General features: G+C 39.7%; 1 protein-coding gene across 1 annotated transcript in view; it reads left to right on the forward strand.

Moving 5' to 3' along the window:
* The window catches only part of ZCCHC17 (zinc finger, CCHC domain containing 17), a 79190-nt gene that overhangs the window by 25799 nt on the left and 27318 nt on the right, over positions 1-26073 (forward strand). The window contains exons 3-4 of the mRNA XM_006894940.1: positions 10738-10838; positions 13836-13927. Coding sequence (XP_006895002.1) covers positions 10738-10838; positions 13836-13927 — 193 coding nt within the window. The remainder of the gene's footprint in view (positions 1-10737; positions 10839-13835; positions 13928-26073) is intronic.

The following is a 26073-nucleotide window of genomic DNA, read 5'->3' on the forward strand; positions in this document are numbered from 1 at the left end:
AAAAAAATTTATTAATTTTAATGAACATTTACAGACATTTTGGATTTTCATTCATTCATTGTTGCACTTTTTTCTTTACCCCCCGCCCTCAGTTCACTCCTCTCTTTGAAAAGCAAAAGATAAACTTCTTCATTGGTATACAATCCCTCCACCCCCAGTGCACTCCGCTATGCAACCTTAATTCTGGATTCCTGTGATAATCATAATATGTTATCATATATCATTTTTAAACTGTTCTCTCCCTCATCTCTTTCAATTCAGTATACATAATCTATCCAGTTTTTCTCAGGAAATGCAGCTTCTTAACCATTGGTCCACCAGAGCTCTGGTGTAGTCAGTCCATAGGGAGTTGCACTGCTAAACCCAAAGCTGACACCTCTCTGATGGTTCAGATCCCCCAACAAATTAAAATTCCTCCCAACAAAGATGAGTGATCTCCCATGTGATAGCCTCAGATAACCCATTAGAGAGTCTGCTATGAGTTGGTCCTAACCCAACTTGATGGCAATGAGTTAGAAAAACTTAACTTGCCTAGTAACATTCTTAATGTGCTTTCCCTTTAACTCAGCAATCCTTTGGAAATTTGTCCTGTGGTAGAGAGTTTGATAAATTATGTACATTTGTGCAGCAGACTATGAATATGATAAGATAAATAACTATTTCTAAGACACTTTGGTACTGGTGCTTTCTTCATCTTACTAGAAAAAGTCAGTGGAAGTTTTTTACAAATTAGACCACACTCTGAGTGATAGCAGATGTAAGATACAATTTATAAACATTCTTCTTTCAGAGATGTTAAAATGTTGGAAGGAGAGATACATCTTACAATCAAAGACACTGTGAATCTCAATTTTTTAACTTGAAAGGTCTCTAGAATAGTAAATTAAAAGACATATTAGAGTTTGTGTAGCATGGCTCTTTCTCCCTTTTAAAATCGTGTGTGTGTGTGTGTGTGTGTGTGTGTGTGTGTGTGTGTGCGCGTGTGTGTGTGTGTTTATGTGTGTATAAAATTATATGTTTATTCCAAAAGCCTGGTAGAAAAACCATGTAATAGTGGTCCTCTCTTGGAAATTGAGTGTGTTAAAGGAGAGAGATACATGGAAGAGGGACTTTGACAAGTTCCATATTTTTAAAAAGAAATTTAAAAAAATTAAGTCCAACAACTGATCTTCAGATGATGAAGCCTTGCTCTGGTCTTGGATATTTCTGTGGTAGAGGTAGCCGTTCCACATTAGAAGCAGCTTACTGGCAGTTTATAAGCAAGCAATTTACAATCTGTAATAAATCTTCTCATTTTGTGTGGCTGAGATACACTGATGTGGAAGTCATCTTAATTGCTATGAGATTTGTATCTTTTAAATTCTCTCTTTTTTTATTAATTTTAATGAAATTTTACAGAGACTTTGGATTTTCATTCATCTATTGTTGCACTTTTCTCCTTTCCCAGCCTACCCATGAGTTCGTTCTTCTCTTTGAAAAGTAAAAGGAAAATTATTTCATTGTTCTACAATCCCTCCCCACCAAGTCCACTCCACTATGCAGCCTTCATTCTCAACTCCTCTCATGACAATAATACCTAGTCATATATCCCTTTTAAACAGTTCTCTCCCTCATCCGTTTCAATGCAGTATACGTTATTTATCCCGTCTTTCTCAGTCTCCACCCAACCCCGATGTCAGTTCTAATTTACAACCGTGACACTATGCAGTATTTGTCCAAGATTTGTATCTCTTTTTAGTATGAACACAGATTTTCTTTTTGTAATGGCTACCAGCTTGTAAAAGCCTTATCCTTACTTGGACATTTAGGTGACAAAGTAGGGATCACATTTTATCAGCATGTGGGGATTTATGTCTTGCCATCTTCCATCAGTCAATCTTCAATTCTGTAGTGTTCTTAACCTGTTAAGTGATGCCTCTCATTGTAACTGACAACTTAGAAATCACTCTGTCAGTCTGATTGATAGCTGAGCTGAGTCACATTTAACAGGGAGAACTGAGGAAGCTAGCTAATTAGATTTAAGTTCCAATTCTGGGATCTACTCTAAGCAAAGTATTATAATGAAATATTCAAAGACCTAGAGTCAGAAAATCAAAAGGGAACTGAAGAACAAGGTCAAGCCTCAAGTTGTAACAATAAAAGATGCTATGAACAAAATCTTAAATGATCAAGGAAGCATCAAAAGAAAGTAAAAGAATACACAGAGCCACTATACCACAAAAAAAAAAAAAATTGCCTGACATGTAGCCATTTCAGGAAGTAGCATATAATCAAATGGTAATAAAGAAATTCAAGCTGCTCTGAAGGCATTGACAAAAATATAAGGCCCTAGGAATTGATGGAATGCCAATTGACATAGCCTAACAGACAGATGAAGTGCTAGGCATGCTTACCAGCTTGTACCAAGAAATCTGCCTTGGGGAAAGACTTGCTTTCACCTAGGTACTCCTTGGAAGGAAGAATGATGAAGCTTCATTTCACATACTTTGTGAATGTTGCTAGGAGGGACCAGTACTTGGAGAAGAACATCATTTTGGAAAGATGGAGGGTGGACATAGGAGAGGAAGACTCTCAGCAAAATGGATTCACACACAGTGACTGTAACAGTGGGCTAAAGTATACTGGAGATGGTGAGGATGGCACAGAGTAGGGCAAGGTTCAGATGTGGAGTAGTAGTCGACCTGGTGGCATGTAACAACAACTTAAACTTTAAAACAGTTACAGATGATTAATGCCTGTTGTAGTAGATGAAGCAGCCTTGTAACACTATAAAGTTTATCTTTCTAGCTCTGCTTGCCAGTACTAAATTAGGACATTTTGAGAGCAAAGCTTTGTTTGTTCATTGTTACTCCTTTAGAGTTTCTTTAATGTTGTTGTTGTTGTTATGTGCCATTGAGTCGCTTGCAACTCATAGCGACCCTATGTACAGCAGCTCTGAACCCTGCTCTATCCTGTGTCAACACCATTGTCTCTGACACACCTACCCCCATTAACTTAGTCATTGAATCAATCCATCTCATTGAGGGTCTTTCTCTCTTGGGCTGTCCCTCCACCCTCCCAAGCATGATGTACCTCACCTAGGACTGATCCCTCCGTGCAACATGTCCAAAGTATGTCAGACAGAACTTCAGAATCCTTGCTTCCGAAGAGCAGCCGAGTTTCACCCTCTCTAGTACAAACCTATTTGTTCTTCTAGAAGTCCATGGTATATTCGGTAGTCTTCTCTAGCACCTAAGCTCAGAGGCATCGATTCTCCTTCTGATATTCCTAGTCGTTGTCCAGCTTTCTGATGTATAGCAAGTAATTACAAAGATGATAGCCTGTATCAGGTGTACCTTAGTCTCCAGCCTGACATCATTGCTCTTCAGGACTCTGGAGAGGTCCCCGACAGCAGACTTTTCCAATGAAATGTGTCTCTTGATTTCCTGGCTGCTGGTACCAAGAGTGTTGATTGTGGAGCTAACCAAACTAAAACTGTTAACTATCTCAGTCTCTTCACTATCCATAATAATGCTGCCAGTTGGCCCAGTGGTGAGAATCTGTTTTCTTGATGTTGAGCTTCAATCCATATTGAAGGCTGCAGTCCTTGACCTTCTGCAGCAAGCACTTTAGGTCTTCCTCAGTTTAATCAAGCAAGGTTGTGTGATCTGCATACCACAGGTTGTGGATGAGTCTTCCTCCAGCCTTATGCCACATTTCTCCTTAATATTGCCTACTGTTATTGTTGTATACTGTCAAGTCAGAACCAACTCATAGCCAACCCTCTTGTGGGTTTTCCGAGGCAGTTAATTACATGAGATGAGATTGCTCATCTTTTTCCTGTTGAGCAAATGGTGGATTTGAACTGTGTCTTCAGGTTGGTAGAACAGTTCCTTATCACTTGGCCACAAAGAAGCATCAAAAGTAGATGGAAGGAATGCAGAGTCATTGTGCCAAAAAGCATCTGTTGATACTAAATAATTTCAGGAAGTCCCATGTGAAAAAGAGCCAATGGTAAAAGGAAGACATTAAAGCTGCATTGAAGGCAGTGGCAAAACATTGGGCTTCAGGAATCAGTAGGGAACCAATTGACATGTTTCATATAACAGGTGCAGCCTGGATGTGCTTACCAGTCTATTCCAGGAAATTTTGAGGTCAGCTGCCTGGCCAACTGACTGGCAGAGATCACTGGATTAATGACCTAATCCTTGGGGAGTTGTACCCCTGACCTAAATGTTAAATCTCTGGTGGTTCAAATCTACCAGTCCTTCTGAGGGTGAAAGATGGATAGCCTCTTCTCATGCAGTTTGCAGGCTTGGCAGCCCAATGGAGGGGGGGGGGGCAAGTCTTCCTCTCCTTCACGGATCCTTTACTTTTTCAAGCATAGTGTCCTCCAGAGGTTGGACCCTCCTGGTAATAAAAAACAAAGTATTTGAGAAGTATCTGACCACCCTCACCTCTGAGGATCTCTCTAATTGCATTGCTTCCAAAACATTTGTATTTCTGTTAGTTCTTGGCATATTCAGGAAGCTCTGGTGGCTTAGTGTTAAGGAGTTGCACTGCCAACCCAAAGGCATGCAGTTTGACAGTCTCCTCATCTATCATTTACCACCTCTGAAAGCCCCCTGGAGGGTCAGCTATGAGTTAGTTTCAACTCAGCAACACATATTCAAACCCTGACCATAGCATGTTCCATGTGTTCTGGTGGTGTAGTCAGTAGGGTGTTGTGCTGCTTTTCCCAGAACTGTGATCCTCTAGGCACTGTGCGGTAGAAAGATGGGAGGTCTCCTCCTTTGCAATTAACAGCCTCAGAAGCCCACTGGAGGCCAGCTACGAGTCATTTCTAATTGGACCACAATGAGTTTTCATTTTTTATAGTATATTCATACTTCTCACTACCACCACAATTCAAAGGCATCACTTCTTCATGCTTCCTTACTCATTGTCCAGCTTCCACATACATATGAAGCAATAGAAATAACATGCTGCATCTTAGTCTTTAAAGTGACATCCTTGCTTGGTAGTGTTTTAAAGAGGTGCTTGGCAGCAGATTTGCCCCGTACAGTGTTGTTATGCCCCTTGGAGTCAGAACTGACTTATAACTCACACCAATCTTTTATCTTTATTCTTATATCACCTATTGGTCTAGTTGGGAAGAGTTTTGTTGTTTTCACATTGAAGCATTATTTTCTCCAGAAAGATTGATGTTCTTCAGTAAGTACTTCAGGTCGTCTTTTTTTTAGCAACCAAAGTTTTGTCTTTTGCATAGTGCAGATTGTTGATGAGTCTTCCTCTAGGTTTTAAATGGGTAGCTTTAACAAACAGCTTCTGTGCTTAATATCCTTTTATATCATAAAACTGATTTGTTTCAGTTAAACCTTAAACTTAATTGATCTCACTAACATAGCAAAAAATGGGATTACATCCACAGATACAGGGATTAAGATTTACAACATAGTTTAAGTGCATTCATTTGATTCATATGAGATATGATTTTACATAGTCACTATCAGATTATCTTAAATATTTTTTTAAAAAAATATTACATGCTAAATATTTGTTTTTGTTTGGTGCTGGCCATGACCTATAGCGACCTTATGAACTGCAGATCTGTCTCCTGCCCTGTCCTCTGACATCCTCATTATAATGATTACAGTCATTATGTCATTCCATCCTGTTGAAGTTCTTCCTTTTTTTCAATGACCCTCCACCTTACCAAGCATGATGTCTTTTCCCGAGGACTCATCCCTCTTTGTAACATGCCCAGAGTATGTGAGAAGAAGTTTCACTATCCTTGTCGCTAAGGAGCACCCTAGTTGCATGTTTGTTCTTTTGTAAATATATATTATTGTTGTTGTTGTGTACTGTTGAATTGTAACCAACCCATAGGTGACCTTCCAGTGGGTTTTCTGATACAGTAAATCATATGCAAGGAGATTGCCCGTCTTTCTCCCTTGGAATAGCTGGTGGATTTAAACTATATACCTTCGGCTTGGCAACGCAGTTTCCTACCACTAAGCCACCAGAGATCCCCTTATAAATATAGAAACTAAATATATTACTATTTATAAGAATGAGAGGGACTTTCTTACTAGAGGACAATGAGTTTTTGCTGATACTGGTAAAATAACTTGCAAGAGGCTAGTTAATGTGGTTATATGACTTAAATAATATTAGTTACTGAATTATACACATAGAAATTTTGAATTTTGTACTTAATATAAAAGTAAATTAAAGGAAAACTAGCCTGACAGTCATGTATTTCTTTCTAGTCTTGCATGCATACAAATTCAACCTTTAGATTTAAGGTGATGCCCTGTGTATGAATATTTAATTTCTCTATCTATCTATCTATCTATCTATCTATCTATCTATCTATCATCTATCTATCTATCTATCTATCTATCTATCATCTATCATCAATTTTATTGTTTTTGTGTGTGTGTACCGTCAATCAGATCTCACTGGTACAGGAGGAGATTGGCCCTCCTTCTCCAGCAGAGAGCATCTGATGGCTTTGAAGCGTGTACCTCTGGGATTGTAGTGCAGCTTCTTGCCACTAGGTCACCAGAGCTCCCTTGTTTCTTATGCTTCTTAAAACTCACTGTCAGGGAGTTGTAATTGACTCATGGCTGACCTTCGCACAGATTTTCAGAGGTTATACATCGCACTGGAGAAGATTGCCCATCCAGTAGTTGCTAGATTTGAACTGCCTGCCTTTGGGTGCTTCCTTATTCACTAGACAATGCTTAGTAATGGTTAAACATTTCCCCATCTTTTTAAATACTTTTTATGAAATTTAAATGGCTCTATTTTATTATTCATATGTACCATGTCCTCCAACTACTAGTCCTTCTCCTTTGCTTCCAACTTTGGCATTTCAGTCACCAGTTATTACTGATGTATCTTGATTGCATGTTCAGTCATTTCAGTAGAAATGCTCAATTTCTTCATCTTTGGCTTTTGTGGTTAGTGCCTATATTTGAATAATGGTTATATTAATAGGACTTCCTTATATGTGAATGGGTAATATCCTATCACTCGCAGCATTATACTTCAGGATAGATGTTTTTGACTCTAGATGCCACCCATTCTTCACTTTGTCATTTCTGACATAATAGGTCATGTAATTGTCTGATTCAAAATGATCAAAACCAGTTCACCTCTGCTCACTAATGCCTGGGATGTCAATCTTTTATGTATTCCATTTCCTTTCTGACAAGTCCTAATTTTCCTAGATTGATTCTCCATACATTCCATGCTCCAGTTACTATTAGATATTTACAGCTGTTTCTCCTAATTTTGAATCTTGCCGTATCAGCACATGAATTGGGTGAGAGCTTTACTCTATCCGTGTCATTAGGGGAGACTCTACTTTGAGGAGAAAGGTGAGCATCACAGTTGTATCCTTTTCCATATCTATTTAGTCTAAAAATACAAAATTATAATGTATGTTTATAAGACATTGGAGACCTCACAGTTAATCGGAGAGGGTTTTCAACCTTAGAATTAGTTGAAATGGCTATGAGAGACTCTGGTTGTGGACAGGAAAGTGGGTGTGTCCGATAGGAGTTCCAAACAGCAGGACAGACATTTTGAATTCTGGCCTAAGAGACAGACTAAAAAGGTTAATTATCATCCCAGTTTCAGTGAGGACAGTTGTTGTAAGCAAAATTCTTTATTTATTTACTTTACTTTTTTTCTTTCCCCTTTATATTCACTCAAAATAATTGCTTATTGTGTTCATTTTCCCCAAATGGAAGTAATTTCCTCTATTACCAAATCATTTGTCATTAAACAAAAAAAATAACTATACCCTAGTTTAACTATTGTTAGCATTTAGTATCATTTCTATTTTTTTTTTTTTTTTAATTCTGTTTGACTCTAACCTTAACGATTTTGCACTCTGGTATTATTATTTTTTTATAAAACCAACAAACAAGAACTCAAACTCATTGCTGTGGAGTGGAACCAACGTATAGCTGAACCTCCAGAAGGTTTTTTGAGACTGTAAATTGCGTGGGAGGATATTGCACATCTCTCTCCCATAGAGCAACTGGTGGATTCAAGACACTTGCCTTTGGGTTAACAGTGCAACTCCTTACCTACTAGGCCAGCAGAGCTCCTTTATTATTTGCTATTCTGTGAGAAAGAGCTAGATGCCTAAAATACTTAACACCAAGTAGTAATTACTGAAGAATGAATTATTGATATTTTATATAATCTATTTCATTTTTAATGGGCCATCAAATAGTTATATAATAATTGACATAATAATTACTGGGTTTTTTATATTAGATTGTTTCTATTTTTAAAATTGCATATTTTGATATAGGTGGATTTTTCTATTGCTTATTTAGCTTTGGTGACTTAAGAGTTAGGAGTTGTGCTGCCAACCCAAAGGCAGTGGCTTTAATCGACTAGCTCTTTATTAGGGAAAAAGACAAGCATTATCTATATGATTTGTTGTTGTTGTTAGGTGCCCTTGAGTTGAGTATGACTCATAGTGACCCTATGAACAAAAGAATTGGACCCTGTTCTATCCTGTGCCATCGTCTCACTTCCTGACACACAAGAGCCCATTGTAGTAGGCACTGTGTCAGTATACCTGGCTGAGGGTCTTCCTTTACTTCGTCAACCTACACCCTTCCCAGAATCATGTCCTTCTTAAAGGAATAGTCCCTCTTAACAACATGCCTACAGTATGTAAGGGAAAGCCTCATCATTTTTGCCTCCATAGAGTTCTCCAGCTTCACCCTCTCCAACATATATGTTTGTTCTCTTGGCCATCCATGGGATGTTCAGTGCTCTTCTCCAACACCACAATTTAAAAATATCAATTCTGTCATCCTTATTCATTGTCCAGCTCGCAGATGCACAGCAAGTGACCAGAAAGACTATGGCCTGAATAAGATTCATTTTGGTCCTCAAACTGACATCTTTACTCCTCAGTAATTTGGAAAGGTCCCTTACTGAAGGTTTTCCCGGTGCAGTGTATCTCCTTAGAAGCAGGAGTAGCATCTACTTCCTAATCAACTTGCCTCTGGAAACTCTATGAACTTTGATAAATGCTGATCGTTATAGAGGGGCTTCAGGCCTTTTTTCATAGGATCGCTATGAGTTATGCTCTACTCAAAGGCAATCAACAATAGCAACAACAGTGCATCTCCTTATTTCCTGACTGCTTGTGCCAAGGGTGTTAATTATAGATCCAAGTAAGATGAAGCTACTGACAGGTTCAATTTCTTCTCCATCCATCATGATGTTGCCTCTTGGTCTCATAGTAAGAATCTTTGCTTTCTTGACATTGAGATGCAATCCATACTGAAGGCTGCATTCCTTGATCTTCTGCAACAAATGCTTCAAGTCTTTCTCATTTTCAACAACCAAGATTGTGTTATCTTCTTAATTCAGGTTATTGATGAGTCTCCCTCCAATCCTGATGCCACACTTCTCTTCATAGAGTCCAGCTTCTCAGATAATTTGCTCAGCAAACAGGTTGAATAGCTATGGAGAGAGAATACAACCCTGACACATTCCCTTCTCAATTTTAAACTATTGCAGTGTTCCTCTGTTATGCTCACACAACAGCATTCTGCTCCCAGTATAGGTTCTGAATGAGCACGATGAAGTGCTCTGAGACTCCCAATCTTCTTAATGTCAGCGACACCTTATCATGATCCACACAGTCAAATGCCTTTGCATAGTCATTAAGCACAAATAGACATTCTTCTGGTATTCCTTACTTTTATCCAGTTTCCACCAGACATCAGCAATGATATTTCTGGTGCCACATCCTCTTCTAAATACTGCTTGAACTTCTGGCAGTTCCCTATCTATGTACTATTCTAGCCAGTTTTGAATGATCTTCAGCAATATTTTGCTACCAGTATTATATGAGAATAGATACTGCATCATATTTTTACTGAGCATTAAAGAATGTTTAATAGTTGGTTAGGGTCTCGTAGTAAGAAGCTGCACTGCAGTCCCAAAGGCATGTGGTTCAAATCCATCGGTTGCTCCAGAGGAGAAGAATGGGCATTTTCCTCCTGTGCAATTTATTGTCTCTGAAAACTTGCTAGATGTTTGGTTCCTAGAGGATTGGTTCTGCTAGAGGGTTCGATGGCAACAGAGTAACAGCAACAGGATATACAAAGCTATCTCAAATTTCTTATTTGTAGTTTTAGTCAACATTGTTCATTGAAACAGTTTCTTTTTCCTTTATATTCCTCAACTCCCATCTTTTTAAAAATTTTATTATAAATTTTAATTTCCATTCATTCATTGTTATATTTTTCTTCCTGCCTACCCCTCTCCCCCAGTTCACTCTTCTCTTTGAAGAGTAAAAGAAACATTCTTTCATTGTTATGCAATTACCCCCAACCACCAGTCCACTCCACTATGCAGCCTTCATTCTCAACTCCTGTCATGACAATAATACCTAATATATCACTTTTAATCAGTTCTCTCCCTCATCTGTTTCAATACAGTATACATAATTTATCCCATCTTTCTCAGTCTCCCTGCAACCCTGAGGTCAGTCCTGTTTTACAATAGTGGCACTATGCAGTATTTGTCCTTTTGTGACTGAGATATTTCACTCAGCATAATGTCCTTCAGGTTCATCCATTCTGTATAATATTGCATAAGTTCTTTGTTTTTCAATGTAGCAAAGTATTCCATTGTGTGAATATGCCAGTCAACTCCTATCTTAATTAGTCATTTATGGTATAAATATGATTTCTCCTCTGTATCCAGGTCTTGTCCATCGAACTCACATGTCATCCTGTCGAGTAGAGAAGCCTTCTGAAATAGTAGATGTCGGAGACAAAGTGTGGGTGAAGCTTATTGGCCGAGAGGTAAAACTTTTTACAACTTTCATGTGGCTAGAAAGGAAAAGAAAAACCTGGGGCTTCCTAATACTTTATAATACATACTGTTAACTATGACAGATAGTCTTACTTTGGAATCTACCACTTTATTTTATCTTGAATGTCAACTTTTTGGCTTTTGTCTTGCAAACTCAGAAGGAATGGTGTCAATACAGTCAGTGTGGTAAAATAAAGACATATTTTTAAAACTTCTCTCCTTGAATCTCAAACAAAGCGTAAGTTGTTTTTGTTGTTGTGTGCCATTGAGTCAGAACCAAACCTTAGCTGACCCTCCGACGGGTTTTCAGAAGCAGTAGGTCACATAGGAGGAGATTGCCCATCCTTCTCCCGTGGAGCACCTGGTGGATTTCAGCCGTGTGCCTTTGGGCTTGCAGCACAGCTTCTTACCCCAGAGTTCAAAATGGTGAGTTAGAAGAATAAAAAACAAAATGAAAAAAAGATAATGTATTCTGTAGGATGAATCTTTTTTCTTTTTTTTAAATGCTTGGGGGTCTTTTTATTATTATTCTACTACTACTACTACGATGATGATGATGATGATTATTTTATGCGTGTGTGTACCATCAAATTGGATCTGATTGGTACAGGAGAAGATTGCCCCTCCTTCTCCAGCAGAGCATCTGGTGGATTCGCACTGCTTACTTCTGGGATTGCAGTGCAGCTTCTTGCCACTTAGGCCATCAGAGCTCCTTTGTAGGATAAGTCTTTATTACAAACTTTAAAAAATATCTAACATATGCACTTCAATTTGGACTCAGAAACGTCATAGAAAATTGAATATCTGGCATGCAGTGTAGAAGAGGTAAAAGGGGTCCACAGAGGACCCTATTAACACATTGCCACAAATGATGGCAAAATGTGTTTCTAAGAACGATTGTCAATTTAAAAGTGTGCTGCAATGTGTTAATAGTGACTTCTTTGAGGATAAGATAAACATGAGATAAATAGAATCTTGCATTACTGTTAGAGAATGGCAGAGAAGACCAGCCTGAAAGAGATATCCGAGTGCTGACCTGGTGCTGGATTCTGGAGATACAAAAATGAACCAGATATAAATGAACCTACCTCTCCTGCTGTTGTCGTTATTAAGAACTGTCAAAATGAGTACGAGTCATAGCAACTGTGTGAACAAAAGATCTGAATCCAGTTCTATCCTGTGCAGTCCTACCACCTCTGATACACTTGAGCTCATTGCTACAGTTACCATGTCAGTCCATCTCACTGGGAAGTCTTGTTTTCTTTTGCTGACCCACCCACCACCTTTCTAAGTATCCACCATCTCTTTCCAAGGAATAGCTTCTCCTAGCAACATGTCCAAAGTATGAGAGATAAAGCTTTACCATCCTTGTCACCAAGGCATGCTCTGCCTGCACCTTTCTCAAGACATACCTGTTCATTCTTCTGGCAGTCTATGGTCTATTCAGTAGTCTTTGTCCATCACCACAACTTAAAGACATCAGTTCTTATATTATCTTTATTCATTGCCCAGCTCTCAAATGGTTGAAAAGCAAGTAATTGAAAAGACCATGGCCTCAATCCCATATACCATAGTCTTAAAATTGACATCATTACTCTTCAGTATTTTGGAGAGGTCTCTGATAGTGGTCTTGCCCAAAGCAGCATGTCTCCATGTCTCCTGATTGCTAGTACCAAATAGTGCTGTTTGATCCCTTTTTCCATCTATTGTGACGTTGCCTATTGGCCCAGTGGTGAGGACTTATGTTTTCTTGATGTTGAGATGTAATCCATATGGTCGTTCTCACTTTCTGCAAGCAAGGTTACTTTGTCTGCATTATACAGGTTGTTGATGAGTCTCCTTTGATCCTAATGCCACTTTCTTCTTCATAGAGGCTGACTTCACAAATTATTTGCTAAGCATATGGATGGAATAGCTATGGAGAAAGGCTACAACCATGATGCACACCCTTCCTGATTTTAAACCATCTAGGGTTCCCTTGTTCCATTCAGACAACATCTTCTTCATCTAGGTGTAGATTTCATGTGAGCACAATTAAGTCTTCCGGAATTCTCAGTCTTCTCACTGTTAGCCCTAGTTTGTTGTAATCCACACATTCAACTGCCTTTGCATAGTCACTAAAATACAGATTGACAGTCTTCTGATGTTCTCTTTCAGCCTAGAGAAGACAAAAATATAAACAAATATATACATGAAATAATTGTAAATGATAGGAAGTGAGTGGTGTGATGGGCTCAGACAATATTGGAGATAAGTTATAGATAGGGAAGGGCCTCTCTAAGGAAGTAGTAGGTACGGTAAGACTCAACAGAAGAGTACTAATGAGAAAAGTTGGGTTACACATATTTGAGGTAAGAGAAAAACTAATGGAAAGACTTTGAAATGGGACTAGCACGTGTCCTCATGCTTAAAGAAGAAGAACTCGTTTGTGGGACATTCTAAAACGCATTCCGAGTTTATAATCCCTGAACTGGTTCCTGAGCTACTCTTACCTGGCAGAAACTGTTTTACCATCAGCCTGATAATTTCTGTAGACTTTGGAATTTTTAGCCGTGATCTTTATCTGAAGAGAGACAAAAATGAGAGGAACATTTACTTGAAATCTCTTGCCATAGTATCTGGATATTGTATTCCTTTGTTACCACAGACTACCTAGTATAATACCTTATCCATTAACTCAGCTCATCAAAACTCAGGGCTGTCAAGTCATAACCGACTCAACTGATCTAGTGGATTTTCAGAGGTTATACATTGCACAAGATATTGACCATTTCTCCCTTGGAACATCTGATGGGTTCAGACAGCCTGCTTTTCTGGTTGGCCCTGCAACTCCTTACCTTCCAAGCCACCAGCATTTTCTTTTAAAGAACTTCAATAAATATTTATTATGGTGGTGAAAGGCTTTAATTCTTAGATAATTTTAAATTAGTGATGTCTTACATATACTGAGAGCTTTTGGTGATTTTGGGTTTTTTTTCCTTTTTCAGATGAAAAATGATAGGATAAAAATATCCCTCTCCATGAAAGTTGTCAACCAGGGAACTGGGAAAGACTTGGATCCCAACAACGTTATCATTGAGTAGGTAAAAGGTTTTCCCAACTGAAATGATCCTACCTTCCAATCACAGCAAATCCTAGTGAGTAAAAGACTGAACTGGGAATCCATCATTTGTCAACTGTGAAATTGATGTTCTGTGATCCCTATGATCTTTCATTTTTAAATTGTAGATAATAATGCTGTACCTCATAGAGAACTAAGAAAATGAAAAGATCCTAGCATAGAGGTGTTGCATTCATGGTTTTCTTCTCTTTAGTCTCTCTGGTTCTGCTCTCTAACAATTTGGTCAACAAGCATTCCTGAAACACCAGTTATTTACCTCTCTTCTGCTTAGTTCTGGAGTAGGGTTCAAAAAGGGAGAGACCCTGCAAGGGAAGAAGTAACAATAATCCAGGAGCAAGTCCATAGAGCTGATTCTGTCATCTTGAACAAAGAACTTTCATTGGCTCTTCTAACCTTTAATTTAGGAATTGACGTTTTGGAGTATTTGTTGTTGCTGGTTTTTTATCCATAGAGGATAACATCTGATAGTAAAGGGAATTTGCCATCTTGTCTCAGAGGCTGACTAGAATATGTACCAAGGATTCCTGAAAACCTGCAGGGTCTTGAGGGTTGTGTGAGTTACTTCTGCCTCAGGTAACGGATTTCAGTATGAGGGCTGCTTCAAACTATAGGTGTTTTGAAACCAGTTTGGAAGTCAGAGATTTCTCATCTCATGGCCACACATCCATTCTTCTCCGAAACCTCATACTTTCATAAATCAGAGCCTTTGCAACACATCCCATTCTTGACATCTGTTGTGAAAGGATAAGGATAATAGTAGGAAAAGTAGCATCAGAATCTGCTCAGCTTCAGGGGGGTTAATGTGAATCAAGATCAGCCCAGGACTGATCTCCACTCTAACCTTTTCCAATTCTGATACCACACATCACTCCCACAGCACTCCTTTCCTTGTCTTTTAGATTCAATAATCTGTTGGAACAGCTACACAGAACTCACAGACCATGCTTGAAGTTTACTGACTTATTAAGGAAGTAACTGAGTACAACTCGAACTGAAGTTCAGGAAGTAGCAGACAGACTCCCTTCTTCAGTGCAGAGCAGCTCTCAGCAGTGTGGGATCTCTTTCTGTCTCACAGGACAGGCCCCTCTTGGCCCTGATGCCTGTCACTGCCAGCTTTGCCACCCTGCTTCTGAACCTTTCACTGCTGGCTCTGCCACTGAGGCCTTTTGGGCCTCTTGCTGACTTCAATATTAGTGTCTTTGACCTGTTTTTCAGCTTTTTTAGAAAGTTTCTTGAACTCACATAATCTTTCTTTTCTCTCTCTGCTTCTTTGTTAAGCTTCTCTCTGCTTCTTTCTTTCCCAGAAATGGCACCTGTGGGGTTTGCTGCTTAGATACAAAAACCTGCATCAACTTCAAGGCATAGCTCTCTTAGTGGGAGCCACACCTGATCAGTTCTTTCTTGCTAGGCCAGTTCTGAACAGTTCTAGTGGCCAGTCCCTGCAGCGTACATACCAATCACAGCCAAGGAACAGACTAAAAAAAATCAAATCAAGCCATTAAAGCCTACCCAATGTCAAGGAAATAACAAATCAGCTTGGGAAAAAAGTAACAAACCTTCCAGATTAGAAAATTAGGGCAGTTGTAGCTCCTCAAGGCTTAGGAGAAAAGTCTTGCGAGCTATTTTTCCAAAGAATAAAGGCATAAGGTCTCAAAAAGTTGCTCATTTTACCACAGGAGTTTATGACCTATTTTCAGTGTATCAGAAAGCAAACTACAGTCATTCTCAGACTGACCAGAAAATTATATGTTGCTTTTTACAATAAGGTATCATATCGCGTTGTCTTATACTAAGTACTTACAACAGTGGTCACAAGTGTAGAAATACTTGAATGTATAGTTCACAGCAAAATCACTTTGAATATGAAGGAATTTTACCCTGGAAGGGAAGTGCTATTTATTGAATATATAGTATAACCTAGGCATTATGCAAGGCAGTTATATACACTAGTGTATCTAATGCTGACTGCAGTCCACCAAGTGGTGTTGGTCTCATTTTTATCATACTCCCAGCTTCTGCCTTATGCTTGGTGATAAGTCATTTGCCTGTAGTTACATAAAAAATTATAGGGTGATAAGGGTTTAAATCTACACCTTCTGATGATAAAGTGAATTTCTTTTTATCTACATGTTTTTACTGTTGTATGTGATTTATAGGATTTTTCCTATTTCTGTCATTTAGTCTCTAAAAAGCAACATGCTTGTAGAACTGATTATTGACAAAACACTTTGCAGTTACAATGGAAATCTTTTATTACTCAGAACTCAGAAATGCTATTTATATCTGACACTTACTGGTTGCAGTGTAATAAATGGCTTCTACTCCAAGGAATCCTTTACTGTACAGACTCATTAAAAACCAGTGGCATTTCTTAAAGCCACCTTGACAGGTGTTAAATTTATATGAAGTAGGTAAGAGCAAAAATAGGTAAAGGAACAGGACTCCTTAGTTTTGCACTATGCTTGTCTGTATGCGTAGGCTTTTTCTAATAAGGGCCAAGTTACTGAAACACTAACTTATATTTCTGTAGCTGCATCCAGCAAAGGACTTGCCTGGTGACATAGTGAAATGATTACCCCATTTTTTTCAGAAGTAACTTGAATCAGCGACATACACATGTAATGCTCAGTGCACAGAGGAAAGTAATATGTGAGGAGGTTGCACGGTTTGAAGGAGAAAACCCCTCTGTCTAATGTGCACATTATTTGTGAAAAGGTACTATAGGCCCGAGTGTTAGACTTGCAAAGCAAGGAGTCCTAGTCCTAGCCCAAAATAGATAAGACTTTGAACAAATTATCTTTTAATCTCTAAACCTCAGCTTCTTCACTCTAAAATGACATAATGACACTTGTTGTTATGTGCTTTTGAGTCGCTTGCGACTCATAGAGATCCTGTGTACAACAGCTCTAAACTCTGCTCTGTCCTATGCCAATCTCGTTGTCTCCGACACACTCATCCTGATTGCCCCAGTCACTGAATCAATCCACCTCCCAGAGGGCCTTCCCTTCCTGCACCTGCCCTCCACCCTCCCAAGCATGATGTCCTTCTCCAAGGACCGGTCTCTCCTTACAGCATGACTAAAGTATGTCAGATGAAGCCTCAGAATCCTTGCCTCCAAGGAGCAGCCCAGTTTAACCCTCTCCAGGATGAATCTGTTTGTTTTCTTAGCAGTCCATGGTACCCTCAACACTCTTCTCCAACACCAAAGCTCAAAAGCATCAATTTTCCTTCTATCCTCCTTGGTCATTGTCCAGCTCTCTGACGCATAACAAGTGATTGCAAAGACCATGGCCTATACCTTAGTCTCCAGAGAAACACTGTTGCTTTTCAGTACTTTAGAGAGGTCCCTAACAGCAGACTTTCCCATCGCAATACGTCTTTTAATTTCCTAGCTGCTGGTGCCAAGAGTGTTGATTGTGGAGCCAAGCAGACTAAAGCTGTGAACAATCTCAATCTCTTCATCCTGATGCTGCCAATTGGTCCTGTGGTGAGAAACTTCCCCAAAATGACAGACTAATTTAAGTAAAATATTATTTGTGACAAGCCTTGCTCAGTGCTTGTTATGTGCCGTCCAATCGTCTGCAACTCATAGCGACCCTATTTACTACAGCCCTAAACTCTGCTCTACCTGTGCCAGTGTCGCTGTCTCCGACACACCTACCCCCATTATTCCAGTCACTGAATCAGTCCACCTCATTGAGGGTCTTTCTCTCCTGTGCTGTCGCTCCACCCTCCCAAGCATGACGTCCCTCTCCAAGGACTGGTCCCTCCTTGCACCATGTCAAAAGTATGTTAGATGAAGCTTCAGAATCTTTGCCTCCAAGGAGCAGCCTGGTTTAACCCTCTCTAGGATGAACCTGTTCGTTTTCTTAGCAGTTCTCCTCCAGCACCACAGATCAGAGGCATCAGTTCTCCTTCTATCCTCACTAGTTGCTCAGTCTATCAAAAACTCAGCCTCAGGGCTATCAATTCTGGCTCACCTCATAGTGACCCTCCAGAGTTTCCCAAAACTTTAAATCTTTTTGAGATGACAGTACCCATTTTTCTCCTGCACAGCACCTGGTGGATTTGAACTTTCGACCTCATAGTTAGAGCCACCAGGTCCCCAGTAGATCTAATCTATTGTAGCTATTTGATATATTGTAGCTATTGTTTTTAAAATACTTTTTTGTTTTTTCCCTCTAATATGTAAGATTGTGATATATTTTCTCTTGGTAGACTATGTACAACCCATCCAGAGTAGGTACTACATCTTATCTATATTTTATCTCTTGTAGTGCCAGGTTCATAGCAATCATTTGTTATCAAGTCAGCCCCCTGACTCATGGCAACTGCATGCACACCCAGGCTGGAGCTTTGTTATCCACAGGGTTTTCTTTGACTGGCTTTCTTTTTTAAAAGTAGTTCATCACTTTTTCCTGGTGTAGAAGCTTGTTGAAACATGTTTAGTGCCATAGTAACACCCAAGTGTGTTACTGACAAGGGTGACTGTGCGTGAAGTGCATTGATCAAGAACGGAACCCCAGCCTCATGCACAGAAGGCAAGAATTCTACCACTGAACCACCACTGTTCCCCGTTGTTAAGTGCCATCAAGTTGCCTGCCACTCACAGTGCTGCGATGTACATTAGCTCTGAAAGCTGCCCTACCCTGTGCCAATCTCATCCTCTCCGACAGACCTAATCTCGTTGTTCCAGTCACTGAATCAGTCCATCTCATCCTGGGTCTTTCTCTCCTCCACTCTTCGAAACATGATGCCCTTCTCTAAGGACTGCTCCCTCCTGACCACGTGCCTAAAGTACGTGAGATGGAGCCTCAAAATCCTTGACTTCAGAGGGCTGCCTGGTTTCACCCTCTCTAGGAGACCTGTTTTTTCTTCTGGCACTCCACAGTATGTTCAACACTCTTCTTCAGCACCACATCGCAAAAGCATTGATCCTCCTTCTTAATCCTTAATTATTCTTCAGCTCTCTTGACACATAGCAATTAATTGCAAAGACCGTGGCCTAGATCCGGCACACCTTGGTCTCTAAACTGACATCATTGCTCTTCAGTAGTCTAGGAAGATCCATGACCACAGGCTTTCACAGTGCAATTCGCCTTTTAATTTCTTGATTGCTGGTGCCAAGAGTGTTGATTGTGGAACCAAGCAAGCTGAAATTATCAATCTCAAATCTTTTCTCAGTCCTCATAAAGCTACCGATAGGCCCAGTAAGTAGTGAGAATCTTTGTTTTCTTGATGTTGACCTTCAGTCCATATTGCAGACTACACAGTCTTTGACCTTCTGCAGCAAACGCCTCCTGTCCTCGAGCACTAATGAGTGAAGACCAGAAGAGCTGTGGGAGGATATCAGGAATCATTGAAGAATGCAAAATGTCACTGCAAAGACAGAGGAAAAAGAGAGAGCAAGATGATGTCAGAAGAAACTCTGAATATTGCACTAAAGCACCAAGAAGCCAAAGCAAAGGGAAGAAATCAATAAGTTAAGGAGCTGAGAAAATTTCAAAAGGCATCGTGGGAAGATTAAGCAAAGTATTATAATAAAAGGTGCAAGGAGCTGGAGGCAGAAAACCAAAAGGAATTTGATTTTAATTTGCCTGGCCTTTCTTAAACTAAAGGAACTGAAGAACAAATTCAAGCCTCGAGTTGCAATATTTAAGGACGCTGAAGGCAGAATGTTCAATGACTGAGGAAGCATCAAAAGGAGATGGCAGAAGTACACAGAGCCACTATCCCAAAAAGAATTGGCTGACACAGAACAATTTCATGAAACAACATATGTTCAAGAGCCTGTGGTCACCATAAGCTCCACTGGAGAAGGAGGGCCAGACTCCTGTGCCAGTCGGATATCCAACTCTGTGGTACACAGCAAGAGACAAAAAAAAAAGAACCTTTCATGATGAAGGAGGAAGTTCAAGCTGCTCTGAAGGAATTGGCAAAAAACAAGGCCCCAGGAATTGATGGAATACCAATTGACCTATTTCAGCAAACAGATGCTGCCCTGGATGTATTCACACAAGAAATCGGAAGGACAACTACCTTGCCTACTGCCTGGAAGAGATCTGTATTTATTCCTATTCCAAAAAAAGATGACCCAATAGAGTGTAGAAATTATCAAATGATATCACTAATAATCATATGTAAGCAAGATCCCGCTGAAGGTTACCCAGAAACAAACGGAACAGTATATCAGCAGAGAATTGCCACATGTGCAGGCTGGGTTTAGAAGAGGCCGTGACACTAGGGACATTACAGCCAGTAATGGCAGTTATTTAGTTAGTGATTCTTTTACTCATTTATTCAACAAATATTTATTAAGCGTATATTCTCTATGATGTACAGTGATGATATAAAAGTTTCTGCCTGAAGGATTGACTGCCTCCAGGCAATTATGCAAATATTTTAATACAAGGTAATGTGTAGTAAATGCTAAAAGAGTTATTTAAATTCATCATTATGTGGCTTCTAACATAAAAGAAGCATATGGCTAAAGAAAGGACTCTTAGAGATAATTTGGGGCCATGGTGATCAGCAGGGAGGTAGCATTTAGACTAGCTCCTGAAGAATAAGTAATATTTAATGGCCTTCCAAGCAAAAGAAATTATTTGAGAACGGCATGAAGTGGGAACGCATGGCACAGTTGGAGATCCTTATTTAATGAAAGAAGAGGGTATAGCCAAGTACTTGAATATAAAGATACGTCAGGGGTCAGATTGTTAAAGGCCTTAAATATCAGTCAGAGAATTTGAATTTCTTGAAAAGCCCATGAACTGAAGAGGCTCGCAGTCAGCTTAATCTCCCCAGGTCCCCCATTCTCTGGCCTGACCTTCTTTGCAATACTCTCATGATGTCTCCAGCCACCTTTTATTTTTCATCAAAATCTAATTGTCTTGTATTTCATCCCTTAGGCCCCAAAGAGTTAAAACAGAAGTACCTAGTAAGTGTTTTTATAAATGGAAAGGAGTTAAAAGTGGTTCTCATCTTTAGAAAGAGCATTTGTGACTCCCCACACTGTAACACTCTTTGTCTCCTACTGCGCTAGACTCTGGACTGTCCTTGATGGCAGGCCCTAGCCCTATGCATATTCATATCTCCACTCTCTTACTTTTTCTGATTCTGATGCCATGTTAATCTGTTCTAACAGCTACAGAACTCACAGACCATAATTGAAGTTTAGTGATTATTAAGTAAGAAGCCGAGTAAAACTTGAAATCAAGATCAGAAAGTAGCAGTCTTCCTTCTTCAGTACAAGGCATATTCATATACTAACACTGGCACGTGTCACTTACTAGTCATTTAAATATCAGTTGAATTTTAGAAAGGAAAAATTACTTCCTTAGTTTGTACTGAATAGATTGGAGGAGAAATTACAGGTAGGGAGTCAGAAGATTACTACTTTCTAGGTGAAATACAGAACCCAAAAAAAAACCTCACTGCTGTCACATTGGAACTGACTCATAGCTAAGCCTCCAGCAGGTTTTCAGATGTAAATCTCAGATTGCCCATCTCTTCCCTGGGAGCCCTGGTAAATTCCAGCCACCACAGAGGTTCTGCCTTTGAGTTCACAGTACAGCTCATTCCAGGCCACCAGTGCTCCTGAGGTGAAATAAAGAAACAAACTCTCAGGAAGTCATAGCAAACTCTTGTATTAATAGAAAAGTTATTTAATAATAGCAGTTTATGTTAGTAATAAGGAATCTATTTTGTCTTAATAGCCTTCTTCTGGGAATATATGCCTCAATGTTTCCAACAATGATATATTTTGTTAAGATTTATGATTTACTTTATGCTGATTCAGCTTGGTTACCACTCTGATCACATCCTGCATCTGGCTGGAAGCCTAGACTCCCCTCAACCAACTCCCCAAGACTCAAAAAACAAAGAACTGAAATTCTTGCAAGATCACTCACCATGATGAACGAACTTTGTGTAACTCTGTGCATCCCCTATATCCCATTATTGCATATAAACTCAAGCTTTGCCTTTCCTGAGGGTGGAGCGGTTTGGGCAATAGCTGATGTTCCAGACCCACATGTAATAAATGGTTGGTTAATCTCTCATATTGGCTGAGTGTTTAAATCTTGGTTTTTCTGCCACAGGAAGGACAGTGAGACCAGAAAATGAGGCACGTAAGATGAGGGACTGTTGTTGAACTGATTTGAGTGTCAGAGGGGAGCTGTGCTTTTGCAGTTTGTTAGTATCCACAGGTATTGGAATTGATTTTGAGGAGTTTGCGTAAACCGTATCTTGAAACTCAGCTTTAGAAATAAGGACAGTACAACTTAAGATTCTGAAAGTATCCTCTCCACAGTCCACAGCGGACTACTGACCTCCCCCTGCCCCATGCCCCATCCCTTGAGTGATGCAGCACTGGTGGTGTCTGTGGTGGTGGCCCTGCTAACCGACAGGCTGTACCTCTCTTGTAGTTCAAATCTTCAAGCAGCTCCATGGAAGAAAAGCAGGCAATCTCTTTAGATAAGATTACAGTCTGAGAAACCCAGTGGAAGGTGAGCTATATGTTGTTTCCAACTTGACAGTAGTGAGAGAATGTGTAAGCCCTTGAGTAGGATTCTTCTAAGGCAAATGGCAAAAGTTTTTTAAATGTTTTTTTTTTAATTATTTTTTAATGCAACATATATATGTTTTACAGCATATTCTTTCCATTTTACTTTTTTCCCCATTCATTCATTGTGGTGCCTTTTCCTCCCTCCCCATGCCTCCACCCAAGTTTGTTTTTCTCTTTGAAGGAAAAAAAAAATCTTTCCCCAAACCCCAAGTCCACAGTCCACTTTCCTGTGCATTTCTTTTTCTGTAATCTTGTCATGAAAATAATACCTAATCTTATATTCCTTTTAAACAGTTCTCTCCCTCATCATAAAGTGGGATTGACATTGGGGTTGGGAGGAACCTAAGAAAAGAGGGGATAAATGGCAAAAATTTGCATTTGCATTTTTAGACCTTGAATTATATGCACTCTCCATTTGGGTCGTGTCTAGTCATACATGGTTATTTAAAGAATTCTTTATTTTCCTATTTAAAGGTAAAATGCAAAATTTAATTTCTCAGTTATACAAGCCACATTTTAAGTTCACAACAGATAGCTATTTAAACAGTACAGATTTATAGAACTTCTCCATCATTTTAGAAAGTTCTGCTCGATAATAATGTGCTTGACAGTATGCTTCTTGTTGGGAAGAACAGAAAAGAATAATGTATAGTTTGTACCTTTGAGGTGCTGTTTGTGGTGGAGAAGATGAATGAAAATTAAAACCCATCTAGCAGAATAAAATACTGGCCCAACTTTCAGCCAACCAATAAATATGAATAGCAACACCAGTCAAAGACTACACTACCTAGGACAGCTAACCATTAGGATCAGAAGGCAGCATTTGTCCAAGAATAAAGCTCAGAAGACAAGAAAGGATAGGAAGGAAGGATGAACAGAAATGGTAAATGTAGGAAGAAAGTTGGGAAAGTGGTTCTGTTTTGAAAATTGCAGTTAGTGTTATTGGATGAAAATGTGTACAAATTGCTGAAAACCAGTTTTTTCTGTGAATCTTTACCCAAATCACAACAAAAGTAAATAAAATTATGAGATAGTCTTCATGAACCACAGCCTTATATAACTTGAAACCAAGAGAACTATTTGGCAGTTGGCTACCCCTACTGATCATTCCAGTCAGGGACACAATAGGTGGATACTGTTAGAATGAGAGGAAAACATGGCACAGAATTCAAATTATTAAAAAACCCAGACCTTCTTGGGCACTTTGAGACTTGAGGGATCTCCATGACTGTCATTCTGAGCTACTCTTTAAACCTTGAATGAAAACGATGCCACAAGATCATCATTTAGCTAACTGACAGAATGATGCATAAAATAGAAGATATCACATATGAATACTGTGCATCTGTAAAAAATCGTCTGTGCAAGGCCAAGTGGTCAGCATTTACTCTTAAACGAAGATGAGAAGGCAAAGGGGCAGGGAAATAAATGACTGGAAATGGAACAGCCAGAATGGAAATAATGAGAAATTATAACTATATAACCAATGTCATAGAACAAATTGCATAGAAATTGTTAAATAGGAACCTTATTTGCTATGTAAACTTTGTTTTTTATTACTTTAATTGTTTTTTTTTATTTAATATTTTTTATTGGGAGAAACATATTGGGGGTACAAGGAGGTGAAGGTTGGGGGCAGAAGGGTGAGGATGGGACAGGATGCAGTTGCAGAGCTGCACAGTTTGGTCGGTGGGGGGAGCAGGTGAAGGAAATGATGAGGGTCCAGTGGGGACCAGATGTTACAGAGGAATGACAAGCATTTTCCAATAGTAATTAAACCAACTGTCTTATTGATTTGGGAATTGGATGCCGACTCTCTGGCTTCTTCATGCTGAACAGGGGCGTAGATGTAAAGGGGGGAAGGGAGGATGCTTTATCACCTTACTGGTGGTCTTGGGTTACAGCTGCTTGCCTTCTTGCTCTGTTAGAAGATATTTTCCTGTCATTTGCTCCCCTCTGGACTGCAAAGTGTTTTCCCAGGTGGGTCCAGTGGGGATGGCTGGTTGAACCCAGAGGCTACATCCTCCTTTGCTTCCTTAGCTGTCAGTTGTATTTCCTTTTTGTCACTGGCACTGGGTTCAGGGTCAATTATGGAGTAAAACTCAGAGTTAAGGTTACCTATAGGAAAGGGAGCAAACCTAGAGAGAACAAACTTGTGAGTTACAAATAGAAGGGCTTTGAGGGTGTTGCTTTCAGGTTTACGGGGGGGGGGGGGGGCAGAAGGTGGCCTAGGTAACATTCTCTGGATACCCTAGGCATTCTTTTTTTTTCTTTTCTTTTCTTCTCCTTTCCCCACCCAGGGGTCAGATGGCACAATCTGGGGACTGAGGAGCTCACCCTGAGGGCTGTGATGGCTCGCCCCGAGCTGGGGGCCAAGCGCAGCCCGCCCCGAGCTGGGGGCCAAGCGCAGCCCGCCCCGGACAGAGGGTCGCGATGGCTTGCCCCGGACAGGGGGCCGAGGGCAGCCCGCCCCGGGCAGAGGGCCGCGACGGCTCGCCCTGGGCAGCTATGTAAACTTTTAATGAAAATATAATATAGTATTATTTTTTTAAATAGAATGATGACAGGATGCAATACTCTGGAAACCCAAAAGAGTGATTAACTGTATGATAAGAGGTAGCATTTCATAGTGAATGTGCTATTTCAGTTGAAGTTCTACAAATGAACAGGGAAGAGCATAGAGTAAGTTCGTTCTGTGTCCATTATGTACCTGCATGTCTTAGAAAACTTGGCTAAAACATGCAGTTTTATTCTGTGGTGGTATTTCTATACCACATTTCTCTGGATAATGTAGCTGATTTGGCAGAATTGTTTTTTGGTTTTCTCCTGGACTGAGAGAGACCTGGAGAATGACTTGACAATCTTATTTGAAATCAAAGTTAAAAGTAGTACACAAAACAAAAACCACCAGACCCACTACTGTCAAGACAGTTCTGATGGTCACCCTCCACTGGATTTTTGAGGATATGAATCTTTGCTAGCGGAGCCTACCCATCTACTGTGGAGCAGCTGGAAGATTCGAACTTCCTGCCTTTTGGATAGCAACCTGACATGTAGAAGACTCCAGCACCAGCACTCCTTAACGATGTAAAGCTAAAGGAAAAAGATGTTTGAACAAAGAAAGCACAACAAACTTTTTGTGTTTATTGTGTTTTAAGCCTTGAACTATGTGCTGAGGTGAAAATATAAGTAAGATATTTTAATGTAAAAGACTCATAATCTAGTGGGAAAGGTATATGATTCAATAAAGTGTGATGTTAGATTCAAGTGTATAAAACAGAGTTGTAGTTCAAATGGAAAGTGATCTTGGGTGGCCGTGGTGTACCATTGAGTCAGAACCAACCAATATCTGACACTCGAGCAGGTTTTCAGAAGCCTTTAACTGCATGAGAGGAGATTACCCATCTTTCTCCTGCAGAGCAGCTGGTGGATTTGAACTGCGTACATTTGTGTTGTCAGCACAATCCCTTAACACTCAGCCATCAGAGCTCCCTAATCTAGGTTAATGCCCTTAAATATTTTTTTTAAATTTTTTATT

Source organism: Elephantulus edwardii, unplaced genomic scaffold (genome assembly GCF_000299155.1).
Source record: "Elephantulus edwardii isolate Elephantulus edwardi_28Jun2011 unplaced genomic scaffold, EleEdw1.0 scaffold00152, whole genome shotgun sequence".
NCBI classification, from domain to species: Eukaryota; Metazoa; Chordata; class Mammalia; order Macroscelidea; family Macroscelididae; genus Elephantulus; species Elephantulus edwardii.